This window comes from Artibeus jamaicensis, unplaced genomic scaffold (genome assembly GCF_021234435.1).
Source record: "Artibeus jamaicensis isolate MK-2021 breed Jamaican fruit bat unplaced genomic scaffold, CSHL_Jam_final scaffold_369, whole genome shotgun sequence".
In the NCBI taxonomy this organism is placed as follows: domain Eukaryota; kingdom Metazoa; phylum Chordata; class Mammalia; order Chiroptera; family Phyllostomidae; genus Artibeus; species Artibeus jamaicensis.
The window spans coordinates 29,711,552-29,728,741 of NW_026522042.1; the positions used below are offsets into that span (position 1 = coordinate 29,711,552).

Sequence of the window (17,190 nt, forward strand, 5' to 3'; positions counted from 1 at the left end):
ATTGTACATGAGTTTCCTGACTTCGATTTGGTGGCTTTCTTTATCTCAAAGTCTCTCCAAGTCTAAGAAGGAAGAGTTGTCAGGTACCTTGAGCTCACAGAGAAAACGAACCTCTTTGATGTTAAGTCCAGGGCTAACAATGGCATTGCCTTTGTGAATTTGTTCTGGGACTGGCTTCGACAGTGCTTGTACAGTGGTCAATGCAGTAAACACGGCACAAAAAGTAGCCAATAAATTCACGTGGTTTTGCCCCTTAGTTTTCACTAATTATCTAGACAACAATTACTAACTAACCTATAGATAGTTTTCATCTCTTTGTAATTTTGTGACTTCTATTATGGAAATGACAGATACCCTTGGGTTTGATAACCTACCCACCAAGAGTTCTTAACTTGCCAGCCAGGGCTTTGTTCCTCAGACTTCCAGAGTTTCTGACCTTCTCGTTCTTGTTTCTGCCTCTGGGCCCCACCACTGGCCTCCCCACTACTCACTGCCTTTAACCCCTCTTTCTTTCCAATTTTTCTCCATTGTTTTTCCTGAGCTCCCGCCCTAGCCTGTCCCACCCCTACGCCTGGGCAGCTCAGATGATGCTTCAACAGCACATGACACTGAGTCATGGCCAGGCTGGAGGCTCAGAGAGGTTTTATGACATAGGCCATGTGACAAAGCCAGGATGTGTAAGGAAAGAGCAGGTGAGTCTGAAAGTCAAGCTCTCTCCATGAGGCCTTGGGGCCACCAGAGATCACCAGCCACAGAGGAAGGTGGAATAGGTATGGAGGAGGCTCCGAAGAAGGCGGGCAGGACAGGAGAACAGTTAGGAAAGCAGGCTTTGGCACCACGGAGTCAGGGCACAAATCCTGGCCTCAGCTCTGCCAGCTGTGTTACTCTGGGCATTTTCCTAACCCCTTGCACCTTGGTTTTTTCCCTTCTAAAAGGACGATGGCCATTGTGTCTACCCTGGAGGAATACTAAAGACGACACTGGATTATCCACATGCTTAGTACAGATACAAATGATAGTTTATGATGATAGTCTTCCAAACCACACTCATCCCAGGAGATACTGCCCACATTATTCTGGTGTCCCCCAGGCATTTCCAAGCTGTCATTTTGGAAAACAGACTCTTGGAGCACAATTTCGGGGAGGGGCAGATAGATAATAAAAGCGATATCAGGAATGAAGTGAAAGGATGTTCACAAAGTTTCTGTGCATAGATGCTCACAGATACGCTCCTGTCTAAGTGGCTGGAACAGTCACTCCTTCTCAAGTTATGTTATGGGGTCCACAATATTCCTAAAATTGGCTGGAGTTTTCTTTAATATGGCACTTGTCACTTCAAACATAATGCCTCAAAAGCTCAAGAACTTAATTATCCCTATAAAGGAAGGCTAGGAATGTTACATCTCAATGTTAAAATTTCAAATTGCACACAAAATACAAATTAACACTCATTACAACAAAGTCACCAAGAGGGACTGATGTGCATTCCTTGCCATGTTTTACAGGTAACAATCTACCTAATTGTATTTACTTTTAACTTGGATACCATGCATTTTCTACAAGAATAAACTCACCTCTCTGCAGGGGAAAGAAAGGCTGGCTTGAGTTTGGGGCCTTCCATTAACTATCCTAGTTACTTCGATAAGAAATACTTAATCCCCAAAACAATACTAAGGGACACCTCTGACCTCCAAAGCTAGAGCAACATGGAAGGAAAAGCCATTAGTGCCCGTGACCCCTCCGTGGAGGGCCACGGGGGCCTGGAGACCTTTGCAGGGAGTTTGCTTTCTTTCTCGAGAGGTTGGGCAGCCCTTTTTCTACTACAGAAAGCCTGGACTTACCTTGCTTTTATCTCTAAGATTAAACAGAAAAGACCATGTCAGTTTAAGAAACCTACTCATTTTAAGAAAATTCAGTTTTTTACTGCATATGAGTATTAAGAAGGGTCATTTTAAGAAAATAATGTCAATTTCTGCAGTGATTACCAGGTGGTGTTTTCTTTTTCCCTGTCTTAATTCTGGTAACACGACATGAATAATCCTATTTTTAGAAGCTTGAGAGCAATTTAATAGGGCTTTTCACAAGTAGCTGCTCTTTTAGAAGAAATAGCCTTCAAAATTACTATAATTGATGATAATTACTTTCAGAAATAAATAAAAAATAAGCGTTTAAAAATTACAAAGTATAACATACACCATACCTTAAAGTGCGATTTTGAAAATTATGCTGACCCATTGGTACATCCTATTAAAAAAGAAAAACTATTAGTTGCCAAAAACATACTTTAAAAATATAATTGCAATGATAACTATGTAAAACACATTTCTACTTTTATCATGTACAGTAGTAGTTAGTAACATATAATTTCCTATGTGGAGAAAAAGAGCTTAAGTATAAATGTAAAAAAAGATTTAAAATTCAGTGTATATTTAGAATGTTGGTGTCGTCTATAAGCTCGGGATGTTGGGAGTACCAGAATGGTTGTCTGGATTTTTTAAATTTACATTTTCCTGCTATTCAAAGATATGGTTTCAAACAATGGCCTGCAGAAAATTGTTATTAGAGTTACTGTATACATCTTACAGTCATGGGAAAATCTTGTTTGGCATCAGACAAATATTTTTTAAAATGCTTTAAAACACAAACATAACCACAAAACCTATAGCCCATCCTTATCACTAAACTGGGTTGTTAAGAAATGATACCACTGGTTAAGAATGTATATTGGGGGAACCACTTTGTAAAGTATATGACTGTCTACTGTGCTGTATACTTCAAACTAATACAGAACAATACTGAATGTAAACTGTAACTGAAAAATAAATATTTGTCTTCCAGCATGACCTGAAAAAATATAGAGAGAGGGAATGTGCAGTTGTGAATCACTGATCAAAAAGAAGAAATCAATATACGAATGCTGATAGTTCCTGAAAACAGAATGAGAGGAAGCAACTCATCAGGATTCATCAGTGGGGCATCCAGTGCCAAATGTTCAAAAGTAGATTAAAAATACCCACAAGATTCACTTTTATACATTTATAGTGGAAATTAAAAGTTGAAACAAAACTATTCTAAAGAAACTTTTTTTTTGCTGCTTTATCCCCAAGGTTAGGTTAAATGCATTAAATGCATTTACCTAGAGAAAGGCAAAGCATTAAAAAAATAACTGAAATCCAAGTTTTAATATGGAAAGTAAAATAATACAGTTTTTACCAGCTCTATCATTGTTGAATCAAAAGTCAGCAGAGCTTGCCCTAATTGGTGTAAGTCAGTGGGTTGGGCATCATCCTAAAAACTGAAAGGTCTCTGGTTTGATTCTAAGCCAGGGCACATGCCTGGGTTGTGGGCCAGGTCCCTGGTTGGGGGCATGTGAGAAGCAACTGATCAATGTTTCTCTCTCACATATTCTTAAAAAATACAGACTCAGTGCAGCCCTGTGTAAGGGATTGGATAACAGAAATGACTTTTGGCAACGACGACTTTTCAAAACTGGAATGTACTAATCAGAATGACAATAGGATTTTTCTGAAAGTGAGTAAGAGACACAACTAAGTAACAGTCACATGGACTTCATGTGTTAAACAAAGACTTGGGATTTTCTTTTTTTTTAAATTAATTTTATTTAGTTATTTTTCAAGGGATTTTCTTACAATATCGTATCTTGCTCCTAAGGCAGTACTGTGTCTGCGAATGGTGAAAAAAGCCAGTTATGAAAACTGCGTTTGTTCAAGAGGTCCTCTGATTTCACACACAACTTCCCAAAGCTCAGCCACTAGATCTTGCAACTCTCTCTTGAAGAGGGCATATTCTCCAACACAACAGATGAAGGTCAGGCTAAAATCTTTCCTGCAGTCCCATGCCGAGACAATAAGGGAGACAGGCACTGTGAAGTCCTGGGACAATAAGGACTGTTGAGAAATAAACAACTACAACAACATCGAAAACACACCTGGAAACTAATTTTTATACATCAAAAACACACCTGCAAAATAACAAGCAACAGCACAGAAAATAATGTTCTAATATTTATATATGATTCTTATTTCTTGAAAACCAACCAACCAACTGCTGAGGAACAATAAATCTCAATGAGAAATATGATTACTAGCCATTAGCATTAATAATAAATATAGCACTAAGCAAAATTATCCAAATGATTATTATATTTTCATAAGAGTGATAAAAGCATTGACTTTCACTGACAACTCAATACTAGCATCCTAGGATGCTTTTCTTCAACAGTTCTGAATGCTCAATGGCCCCAGATGCCCCAGACCCTCTTCCTTAGATCTCTTTTCAATAACTTCATCCAGCTTCAGGGCTTCAAAGACCATCTGCAACCTGACCCCTTTCACATTCATGCCTCCAGCTTGGGCTTCTTCCCTGAGTTCTGGACTTGCACATCCACCAGCCAACTTCCTAGCTGCACTTAGCTGTCTAAAAGACATATTGATTTAAAGATGTCCATTAGCAAAGTCTTGATTTTTCCATCTTAAATCATCTGATTTCTCCTTAGTACTTTTCATTGCAGTTAATGGCACCATCATTCTTCTAGCCGTGCTATTGAAAGAAGTGTGAATTAATCCTTGATCCTCATTTTCACACATATCCTCTGGAGTCTTACTTGCTCTACATTCAATTTAGACCCTGAATTTGCTTCTCACTGTTTCCACTACTGGAATCTTAACATAGGGAATATAGTCAGTAACAGTCTAATAACTGTGTACCGTGTCAGGTGGCTGTGAGATTTATTGGGATGATCATTCATTAAGTTATGTAATTTCTAATTACTGGGGTGTACACCTGAAACCTACATAAAAATGTATGTCAACTGTAATAAAAAATAAAAATGCTTTAAAAATGAATAAATACAAAATAACAGTAAATAAAATAAAATCTCTGCATAAGTGGGCATCGTTCTCACTTCGACCCTTACACTCTTGCCCCATTATTGCAATGCACATTATATACCACACCCTTCCCACATTTAAATCCTCTAGTAACTTCCCATCATACTCAGAGTGAATTACACACAATTCCTTAGTGCATCTCAGCCTGATGACTTTCCTTACTCGTTGGTGACACTACAGCCACACCAGCATCCTCTTGGGACTGCATGGATACCGCATTCATTTCTCTCTTAGAACCACTGAATTTGTTGTTCTGCCACCCCCTTTGCCAATTTCCTCCTCTGTCTTTGAAAGTTCCCCAGCTGTTCTACCCAGAGTAATCACCCCACTCACCCCCATGAACATCCCTCCATTCCATCCTCATCGTGGCCTTCAGTAGCCCCTAGAGTGGCCATGTTCCTTTGTGCTCTACTCTTATTCTCTCTCTTCTCGATAGAATGTAGGCCCCTCTAGGGTTTGCCCTGGGGGTCTCTCTTATTTAGTCTGATGGATCATGGTCTGTCAAGCCACATTTATTTTTTAGTTAAAAAAAGAACAAGGGAAGTTGAGAGGAGAATTACAAATAAGTCAAGCAAGGATGCTTAGCCCTACCTGTTGGGCTTGGGTGTGTCCTTGTGACATACTGGGAGGTATGTGAACCTGGAGCTTGCGGGAGCCCGCCAGGGGTAGACATCACACACTTGACCCTTCCATGCAAGAAGAGTAAGAACGCTCACTCTTACCTGGCAGCCTGGCATGTTTCTCCTCAGCAGCTAATGAAAATGACATAACAATCCATTTTCTTTTCTACCTCAACTCCATCCCTAATACAGTTAATTTTACCCAGAGATTGTTTTCAAATCTAACAATGCCATTGGGATTATTCTAAGTGCTTAATTATATTTATTTTTCTTTCCTCCTATGGGTCTTTTTATTTATCTGCACTGCAGCCATCTTATTGAAAACGCCCCGTTGTAAGGAGCTTTGGGACTCTACACTCTGATGGAAGGTGGAGTGATAGAAACAAGTAACTACAACAATAGAAAGTACATTGCTGCTCACACAGCCTGAGCATGCAGGCGAGGAAGAGGCAGATTTAATAGTTCTATTCACTGCAAGGACATCATGCTTTCACTGTTCCTTTATTAAGATGCTCAGGCTTTTTACTTAATGATTACAAAAGCAAAACACAAAAAAACCCTCGAATTTTTAAAAGAAGTTCAATTGTAATCATTGCTACTGTCAGTTGTAAATAAAGTCTTGTGTTATAAAGTTATTATGGAAAATCAGCCTGGGTGAAAACCCCTAGCAATGCAAGGTTGGCACTCGTTCACACCCTAATAGCTGTTTGTGAGGAGCCCCTCTAAGAAGTCAGAGATGGTAAACTTGCTTCATTACAGACAAAAGTTATTTTAGCAGGCGATGCCTTTTGGTTTGGGGAACAAGACTTCATTCAGTGTTAAGATGCTTTGGAACAGGGGGAGGACATACCGTGGTGCTGATCTTGCCGTTCTCCGTGGTCATGCTGTCCCTGTGGTGCAGGTGTGCAAAGGGCTTGGCTGCCCCCCAGGACTCCAGGTACCGGGTCATGCGCACAGAGGCCCTCATCTTGGCTCCATCGAGGGTATGGCGAGGTCTGAAGAGGTGCTGGGGACTCCGTCGTTCGCCCTTGGGGTAGGAAATAAAGCATTACACCTGGCATGCCAAAGGCACTCACCTTCTCCTTCCGACTGCACCCCTTTCAGAAGTTTCCCTTGACTAAGCGCATTCCTTAAACATCACCCTCTGCACCCTCATGGCTTCTCCCCTCATCCCTTCCATGCCAGTGGTGTGCAGTGTTAACAGCTGTTTGAGCTGAGTGATTTTTTCCAGATAGCAAAAGTTATCTGTAATTTAAACTTAGGAAAAATAGCCATTTTAATAGGCATTTTTTATAAAGTAAATTCTTAAACAGATATACTGACCTGTTTCAGTTTTTTTCTTGATTGAGTTTTCCTAATGTGACTGGAATAGAGGCTGATGGAGTTTTTTTAATGCCAATGGTCTTATTTATCCATGATTTGGTGTTCTTTGTGTGAATTTGAGGTATTTTGTATTCTTTTTTCCCCCCATGGCACCTCCCCATCACCCCATAGTTTTTCCTGCTGTACACATCTGTCTGTAGATCAACTGTCAAGTGCCTCCATAGGTGAACCTGGGGCTCTTGGGAGCCTGCCAGGGGTAGACATCACACACTTGACCCTGTTGATTTTGTGGTATCAGTGTTGACAGTTTAGGAGTGTTTCTTACTCATATCTGTACCATTTAACAGCTGTGTGATTTAGAGAAAGTTACATAACCTCTCACCGTTTTGCATGCTTCATCTTTAAATAGCAACAACACTCATTTGGCAGGAATCTGGGAAACGTTAAGAGATGAGAGCTTTAAGGCCCTAACTGTGGCTGATAGGTGTGAACAGAGGAGTCAGATCCCAACCTCCTGGACGGGTGGGTATCTTCCAGGTAACAGAGCGTGTTATTGCCTGGAAGTTAAATGTGTCTGCATACACTTGTCCTCACACAAATGTAGAGGTGACATTTAGTTGTTCATCTTTTAGAAATTCCTTTTTTTCCTTTTTCTTATACGTTCATCCTATTTCATCTCATTTTTATCATCTGAAGGCCTAAGCAAAACATTTCTCTTTCATTTTCCAAAGTGCCAGGCTGTGTCCCAGAAGCATCATGAATTAACATATACATTGACTATCACATTCCACCTTGTTGTAGAGAGAAGTTATTTCCATTATTCCTTTAATAAATACATTTAAATTCATTACTTAAAACCTGTTCCATAATTAAAATGCCATATGCATTTAAAGTATTTTTAGAAGCCAAGACTTGCACTGATTCTTTACTGAAAACACTTACCTATACAGCAATTTGCCCCCCTGCCTTTCACCACAAAAGTCACAGGCTAATTATAGACTATGCAATACTAACCTTGGGGTTGATTACAAAGTAGGTTTTCACCAGGTGCTGCTTTAAATACGGGTCCCTGATATCACCGTCTCCTTCCTCCACTTTATAAGCTCCATTCAAGTGTTCCAGAGTGACAGAAGAGATGTGGACACGCCTGGAAGGCCATTTTAAAACCACAGTCAAGATATAGAAGGATATGCATGAAAGAGGATTTTTCTCTTTATTTGTGATTTCAGAAATGATTTCTTCCCCTCCCCACAATGAAGGAAAGGCTGCATGCCCTTGGTGAAATGGACTGTGACTTTTAGAAAGATACTCCTCAGGTCGGGAGCTACTCCCATTTGGAGCATCTCAGCACTCACAGAAGGCTGCTTCGTGGGTGTGGTGCATAACAGTTTGATCATAAAGACTTTTTGTATATGAGCATATTTGTTGAAACACATACCAGAAGCATTTTAGAAAATGTGCTGATCTGTGTAAAAGAACGGGTTTTCTTTCTCAGTGTTTGCTCTCCCACTTTTCAAAATTACAGCACTTGCACTGAAATTCTCCCATCTGAAATAGGCTCTAACCAGAGATGGATGCCACGGTTTTCTCGGTTTAATAGGACTGGTTTCAGAGGTCGCCAATAATGAAGAAATGCCATAACTGCACTGCAGGAAAAAACATCGACTTCTGTCTCTATTCATAAACTTGCTAATAAGTAAATGTCTGTAATTTAGAGTCTGATATCAAATAGTCTTTGACTGTGGGTCACAGGGGTGGTAGAATTTGAACTTGACAGGTCATGTTTATCTGATTAATGAAAGAGGCTATGGGGTGTGAATAACATAGAAATCATCCCAAACTGAGCATTTTAGTTATTAACCTGCTGACTAGCCACGGAGCGAACTTGAACAGAGAACTCTAACGTGCGGCCTTACCCTGGGACCCCTCCAGCTTCCATGTGATTGGCCAAGGTAACGTCATGTGACCACACATCATACTGCCACTTCTGCAGACCAATCACGCCACAGAGGACATTCCCGGAGTGCACTCCCACACGCATGTTGATGTCAACTCCCGTAGCATCCCTCACTTTCCTAAAGAGAAGGAAACTTATGTCGTCATCCAGTAACAGCCTTTCCTTCCTTTAGCTCTTGGCCAATCTTCAAGACATTTTATTATTCAGAATTTCTCAGGCTATTGGAAATATAATCACGAATTCCCCTGTAGCAGATGATTACTGCCATGAGCCAAGAAAAGGGTTTTTCTTTCCGGTTACTCCCAGACTAGACCTAAGCTTCAGTGCTTTGGCTAGTAAAGCCACATCAGGCCAGGCTGTGGGGAAGAGGCAGCATTTTGACTATAGCTTTACTTTTTCAACTGATAGGTATCAAGAACCGTTCGTGTGCTGACACTGCTCTGAATTGTCATACTGGAATCATGGCACACTGCCCCATGCTGTCGGGAAGGGTCTCAGGCGCCGTTTGCAGTTCTGGTGCTTAGATAGTTCATGTCCCCAGTGTACAGACAATGCAGCTTCTCCGTGAGCTTAATAATGACTTTAACCTAAAGAGCAATTCAAACAAATAACCATGCAATTAAAGCTTTTTAATTGTGCACATTCTTTAACAAAAAGATACTTTCTAAAAAAGCTATGATAATGCATATGGTGTTATTAAAAAGAAACTAATTTTTAAATTATTTTATTTTATTATTTTAATATTTTAATTGGGGTGACATTGGTTAATAAAATTATATAGGTTTCAGGCATATAATTCTATAACACATCATCTGTATATTGTACTGTGTGCTCAAAGTCAGATCTCCTTTCAACACCATCGTCCTCCTTTACCCCTTGTCTACCCGCCCAACTTTCCTTCAGTAACCACCTTACTATCACGTAGGTCTATGAGGTGTTTTTGTCTTTTTGCTTAATTCCTTCAAATTTTATTCCAGCCTCCCAACCCTCCTTCCCTCTAACAGCTGTTAAAAAATACCTTACACCCTCATTACTCATTACACCCTCCAACTCATTAACAGAGACAAACGAAGAACTTCTTTTTAAGGGAAAATGACAATGCTTGGTAATGCTTATTTATTTCTGCCAGCTATGTGCATTTATCAATTACAATATTATCTTAAAAGAAGTATGCAGGAAGGTATCCCTAGTTACCTAGAGAGCAACAGCCACAGGGGCTCTGTGAAGGGAAATAGTGACACCGATTATGGAGCAGCAAGGAGGAAGGGTCACCAGGGTGGGCTCCAGTAAATGAAACTTAAATGGCTCATAACAGGGTAAGTATAGATGTCATGCTTAAATGATAAAATGACATCGTTTGAGTATGCTAAAAACGATAAAAAGAAACAGACCTACAATGTACAAATTAATGGCCTCCTGAAAAAGGAATATAGAAACTTATGCCCTTCTCTTTCCTTTTTTCTCTTCCCTTCACTGCCTTTCCTCTCTCTCTGTCTTCCTTTCATGGTTTTCCCCGCAAATGACACCAACCTATCTGGCATCATGCAGGTCATCCAAACCCTTCATTCCTGCCCACAGTAAGGACCACAACATCTACATGACACAGGAGACATGCCCTTGACACTGCCGCCCAGTGGCAGTGAGTGCCATGGCTGCCCAGACCCTGTATGGTCCTCACTTCTAGGCCTTTGTTCATGATGGCTCCTCTCTCTGGTCCCCATGCCCCTGAGCCTCCTTTCCCTTGCAGGGTGTTTACCTTGTTTTTCCACCTGTGGCTTAGGCATGACCTTGTCCTCACCCAGGGAGGATTTCTGATCTCTGTGTCTAGGTTGATGCAGGAACCCGTCCTACGTGCTCCGACCTCCCTGAGTGCAGGTGGCACTGCCATTTGTGTCCACATCTGCTCTCAGAGCATCACCCCCATGAAGACACAGACTTGTCCAAGTGGTTTGTGTGCCCAACAGTGGGCTTAGGGCCGGGGACAATGAAGATGCTCAGTACAAGTTTATTCACTGACCCAAGTCATTTCAGAAGGATTTACTTTGTTTCTGTCTTCGGGATATGAAAAATTTGTCCTAAAACCCATAATTGTTAAGATTTTAATGTTGTTGAGAGAGAACGGTCCAACTGTTCTCATGGCATTTCAATTCCAAAATATGTTCAGCAGAGAGCCAAAAGAAGATAAAAAGGGAAGATGAGGCACTCAACAGTGGCCATTTTGGCAGAACTGACTGGTTAATAATTTGACTCTTTAAAACTATCTCCATGTCCTGTGTGTTTTTTGTAGGAAGATGAGTTGTTCCAGGGTTCAAATGAATTCACTGGCCGGATGTTTTAATGCATGCAAATGCAATCTAAGATCTGTAGAAAAAATGTTGAAGTAAGTGCTCAAAGCTTACAACCATAATAGACGAACGTTGTAGTTGAAGAGGAACTTTAATGACTTACATCAGGGTCCTGCATGCTACTTTGTTGATTAAGAATAGCTTACATTCTCATTACAGAAAAAAGGACTCTCTAAACATTACAACTCTGCAGGCAAAGAGCTTCTGCAGTGGTGCGTTAGGGACCAGGGAATTAGGTGCTGAGTACATGTGGTGGTCCCAACGCAGGGGGGAAAACACTGGCAAATGCTTATGAGCCCTCATTGCTGGTTCTTAAGAAAAAACCTGAAACAATCTGGCAAAATTCCCAGTGCCGAGTGTGAGCTTCCTCATTACCATCTTAAAAAATTAAGATTCCTTTACTCATCCTCATCTTGTGGTTTAACGAAAGGGGATGAAACCCTTTCCCTTGCACCTGACAGAGAACAAAGAGTTTTTAAAATTTCCTGAGATGCCCTTTCTTTTCCTGCCCTTTATTGGGACGGTGTAACAAACAACCTATTAACAATCACTTTGTCAGCTGTATATGAGCCAAGTAGGTGATTTATAACAGAGGAAGAATGTGGAGGCCATGATCAATGAGTAAAAGATAATGGGGACACACACTCGGTAAGATCCAAAGCTAAGTTTAGTTAAAAACAAGAGTTATGGAACTCTTGTTTCTAGCAGATTTGAGTGTCCTCAAATCTGCTAATGTTACTGAAATTCTAGACACATAACATGTTACTGATGTACCTGTGATGAATGGATAAATAGAACTGATATATACATACAATGAAAAATGATTCCATCACAAAATGAAGTTCATTACTAACACATGCCACAGAGTACATGAACCTTGAAGACATACTATGTGAAATAAGCTGCACACTAAAGGAATGCACTGTATGGTTCCACCTGTAGGAACTAACTAGGATAGGCAAAGTCATAGAGACACGAAGCAGAATAGAGGATACCAAAGGCTGGGAAGAGAGGGGTCCAGGAAGTTACTGCTTGATGGAGCTTCTCTTAGGGATGACAACAAGCTTGGAAGCAGATAGTGGTGATGACTGCACAACATTTTGAGTGTAATTAACACCACTGTATCGTACACAGAAAAATAATTGAAGGGGCAATATTTATGTTATGTATATTTTATCATAATAAAACTGATGTAACAGAAGAAAAGACATTACTGATGAATTGGTGACCTGCCAGGGGATCAGAACCAAGGACTCTTTCTCCTAAATGCTCTTCAACTTGCTGGGATAAAGTAAACATAACAGAACTGGAAAATGGTTGATTCAGAAGCAGAAATCAATCTTTAGTAAAAGGTTAAACTCTTTAGTCCGAAATGTTATTGGTGCACATAATAAGTAAATTTATCCTTTGTAAAATCTTTCCCGTATCCATTTATAAAAGAAACCCAGAGAAACTGCCTTCCTCCAACAGAACACATTTCATCTCGGGTTTGAAATCAACATCGAGGCTGCGTCCAGGCATGGGTTATAAATTTGAGAAAACCTATTAGCTCCAATGATTAGATTCACTTACATCTAGAACCATAGTGTGGGGAAGAGTTAATAACTTTTGTAATAAGTACAAAATATTTTTCAAATATCAAAGAAGACAAAGGATTTCTTCATGGGAAGAAGTGGACAGATATTTCCCACACACTTCCACGTGGGTAGCTGAGGCCACACTGGCTACCCGCACTGCACCGCAATTCTTTGATTACAGTTTTCACTTGCCTCCCTGTCCTGGATCTGCCCAGTGGCCTTATGGCAATTGCTGCTGAGCTAGTGGATCTGGAGCACTTAGGTCTCCGGGGCTCAGCTGAGGCTGTGGGAGCTTCATTATGTTGCCATGGACATCACCTTTTAGTCCAGTTGAGCTCATGGCCAACATACACAAGTTGCTAAACCCTGCAGCAGCCTGACTTGCTCCTTCCTCAGGTAAAACCACATCTACTTTAACCCTGAGACAAGGAAACAGAACATCGACCACTTAATTCCTAACCTGCTCAGAGTAAAAATATGTGGAAGACAAGGTAAAATCACTTGATTATAACAGGCAATCAAAATACTCAGTAAACTAAAGTCTTTTAATCATATAATCAATTAAGAGCTTTTATCATTTACAAGAATATTCTAGATTCTAAAAAGAGCATTGCTAAAGATGGGTGCATTGTGGTGCTGGTAATGAAAATTAACTTTGTACCTGATACTTTTACCCTGTAACTTGTCAACTCTAATGAAAATGTTGTTCTACATAAGCCAATCTTCCCTAGAATTACAACAAAAGAAGCTACAGATACAACATATACAATGACTATAAGCTGAAACTAACTTCTCAGATCTGAGAATTTTTGACTAGATGAAGTAATTTTGGGCTTTGGTTTTATATTAATTGATGCCTGGTGATAAAATTACCTTCCTCCTTGCAACTGGTGTGTAGCCATATTGTCTGTTAGAAATCACATGAGATCCTAAGAGTGCGAACATTTTAAGATTAGAGAAGACATTTAAACTTTTCTAAAAAATCACTTTTGAAAAAAAACTAAAACCGTCCTTTTCTATAGATTCCTAACTCACTTTTACAAAAAGTCTAGGGGCAATAATAATAATACAAAACACTTAAGAAGTCTTACTTTGGATCAAGCTACTCACAGGTCAGCAAATGGGTCTCGGAACATTTACATTTAAATGTACAATAATGTATTTAATGCCAGTAGACAGATAAATAGAAATAGTGGCAAGTGAGACCTGCAGCTAAAACTTACCAAACTGTTAAAGAAGATCTTATGAAGCATTACACTTACTTGATGGCCTCACACATATCCAGTCCCATTTTCACACAGTTCTTGGCGTGGTTAGGGAGCGATATAGGGAGTCCAGACACACAGTAGTAGCAGTCGCCTAAAATTTTTATTCTCATACATTCATTCTCCTGGAGGAAAAAGTCACAGAATTTCAGTTGCACTAAGTATTTACAGGATCATTTAAATTTACAGAACATCATCAAGAGCTAGGTCTACTGATGCAGCAAGTAGGATTTATGGGAGAGAAAGAAGAACAACTTGGGTTTTGCTGCAACTGTCCACAATGAATGAGCCACCCTCACCCACATGCCCATTTACCAAAGGAGGAGAATAACAGAAAGGGTATGGGGGAGGCACTGAATGTTCTGGAATGATTTCTACTTAATACTAGCAGAAGATTAAATAGACAGGATCATTCTCCTTAGTATGAATGTCCCCAAACACTGATGGTGAAATGAAGCATTCTGTGCAGAGAAGAATCTTCCAGGGCAGAAAATGATGACCAGAACTCCACTGGAATTAGGAAATATGTCATTCCCTACTTGCTCACTGTCTTCTTCACTTATTTTGAAGATTCTTACCTGCAGACATGTAACTTCTGATAAACATCTCCACCATATAATAAGGTACCATTTTTTACTGTCAAGTTATTTAAACAACTCTGACCTTAGGTTAAACTAGTTAACTATAAAGTTAGACTAACTCATTATTTTTCTTGGCTGGGTTGTCTTTATAAAAATATGGAGACTGACTTCATTCATATGCATCAATCTTACATCCACTTCTAATTCTAACCTTTTTAACTGGCTTATAGACTCTTCACTAAAATAAAAAATCCAAAACCAAAAACAAAACCAAAGATATACCAAATACATATTTTTCCTTCTTAACACTTACATAGTTTTATGTATGAACTGAACAAGTTTGAAATAATAAAATTAATATAAAATATTTTTGTTCTTAATCATGTTGTAGGTATACAGAAGATTTGCATATTTCTGTCTTTGATGGAGAGAGTGCACACTTTTATGCTGATCTACAGCTCTGTAGACGATGTGCTGGTGCTTCCTGATGACAACAGTATCATAAGTAATATAAAGGCAAACAAGTACTTTTTGATAAGGCTACCTTTTCATGTTTCCTAAATAGATATCCTGTATTCTGAATCTATAAAACTGCAATATTAATAACAGCGAATTCTTGGCACTGCACTCTTATTGAAGATAAGTTTACTGTTTATGCATGGGTTTATTTCTGGGTCCTCTCTTCTTTTCATTGGTCTATATGTCTGTTTTTATGCCAGTATCATCCTGTTTTGTGTAGGGGACCGGTTTGTCTTGGCCTGGCAAATGTGACTCAGCTCTGTATGGAAAACCTACGGAAGCGAGGTGATGGGCAGGAGCCAGACCTTCAAACCGAGTTTTCCTGTGGGAATCAGGCCTAGAAAATGCATACAGACCGTTATGGTTTGCTCTTGCTAAAACTCCATCACGCTGGTCTGAAACAGAAGATGTGTATTGTCTATCTTCAAGGTAATTTCCAAAGCCTGTGTGAATTTTCCCAAAGACAGAGCTAATCAGCTCACTGCCTTTCCCTTTTGCATTTGTTATTTTCATTTCCTTGATCGTACCTAAAATATGGAAAATAATATTCTATGTAATAGATAATAAATCCTTCTTTGATGTAAGACCCGAGAAAAGCAATAAAAGCCTGTCTAGGCAAGGGTAGGGGCGCTCTCCTCTTGAGAGAGTGGCCATGCCATCCCCTTTTCTTCACAGTATTGCTGTATCCTGTGCATTTGTTCTTATCTTCAATCACAACAGGTGGACTCTGCTGGCTGGAGTCTGCCACAGTTTTGATTGCTGTAGCTTTGTAATATATTTTGAAATCAACAAAAAACAGAGGCATGGACATAAGGAACAGACTGACAGGTGTTAGAGGGGAGGGGCCTTTGGGGGTGCTGAATGCATGAAGGAAAAAATAAGCAAAAAATATGTGTGTGTTTATCAGTTTTATATATGTGTACATAAAATACATATACATATATGTGTGTATGTGTGCATATACACACACACACACACTAATAAACACAGACAATAGTGTGGTGATAGCCAGAGGGAAAAGGGGAAAGGGGGAAAGGGGGTGGGGGGCAGGTGGAGGTATGCAAGGCAGGGGAAGGGGGAAATGGGGATGGAAAGAGACTTTGCTGGGGTGTCGGGCACAGGACACAATGTGCAGATGATGTTTTGTTGTGTTATACACTTGAAACTTGTATGACTTTGTGAACCAATGTCATCTCAAAAAATTCAGTTAAAAAAGTGTGTTGCCTTTGGCTCTGTTTTTCTTGCTCAAAATTACTTTGGTTATATGTGGTCTTTTGTGGTTCTTTATCAATGTTAGGAATATTTTTCTATTTCTGAAAAACATGTCATTGAGATTTTGATAAGGATTGCACTGAGTCTGTACATGGCTTTGGGTGGTATGGACATTTTAACAATATTACTTTTCCAACTCATTAACATGGGAAGTCTTCCTATGTATTTGTGTCTTTTTAGGTTTCTCTCATCAATGTTGTATGGTTTGCAGTGTAGAAATCATTCATCTACTTGGTTAAATTTGTTCCTAAGCATGTTATTCTTTTTGATGCTAATGTAAATGAGCTAATGTAAATGAAATTGTTTTCTTGATTTCCTTATCATATATTTCATTGTTAGTGTCTACAAATGCAACTGAGTTTTGTAGGTAGATTTTGTATCCTGCAACTTTATTGGATCCATTTATTTGTTCTAGTAGATTTTCGTGTATTCTCTAAGGTTTTCTACATATATGGACACGTCTGCAAACAGAGGTAATTTTATTTCCGCCTTTCTTATTTTGATGTTTTTAATTAATTTTTCTCGCCTAATTTCGTCTAAGACTTCTAGTACCATGCAGTACTATAATGAACAGAATTGGTGAGAGTAGATGTCTCTGTTTTGTTCCCTGCCTTGGGGGAAAATTTTTTGATTTTTCACCATTGAGTATGATATCAGCTGTGGATTGTTCACATACAAATTTTGTGTTAAATTCCTTCCACACCTTATTATTTGAGAGTTTCCAACATGAAAGTGTGATTAATTTTGTGAAATGCATTTTCTGCATATTGCAATAATCACATAATTCTTGTCCTTCATGTGGTTAATGTGGCATAGCATAT

The 17,190-nt window shown here is 39.4% G+C and overlaps 1 protein-coding gene across 2 annotated transcripts in view; it reads right to left on the minus strand.

Moving 5' to 3' along the window:
• The window catches only part of ADCY2 (adenylate cyclase 2), a 355,653-nt gene that overhangs the window by 90,327 nt on the left and 248,136 nt on the right, over positions 1–17,190 (minus strand). The window contains exons 7-11 of one of the 2 annotated variants that reach the window (XM_053657168.1): positions 13,995–14,122; positions 8,770–8,928; positions 7,868–8,000; positions 6,381–6,557; positions 2,201–2,244 (exon numbers count right to left, since the gene is read on the minus strand). In XM_053657168.1, coding sequence (XP_053513143.1) covers positions 2,201–2,244; positions 6,381–6,557; positions 7,868–8,000; positions 8,770–8,928; positions 13,995–14,122 — 641 coding nt within the window. The remainder of the gene's footprint in view (positions 1–2,200; positions 2,245–6,380; positions 6,558–7,867; positions 8,001–8,769; positions 8,929–13,994; positions 14,123–17,190) is intronic. The other variant, XM_053657169.1, reaches the window with a different exon arrangement.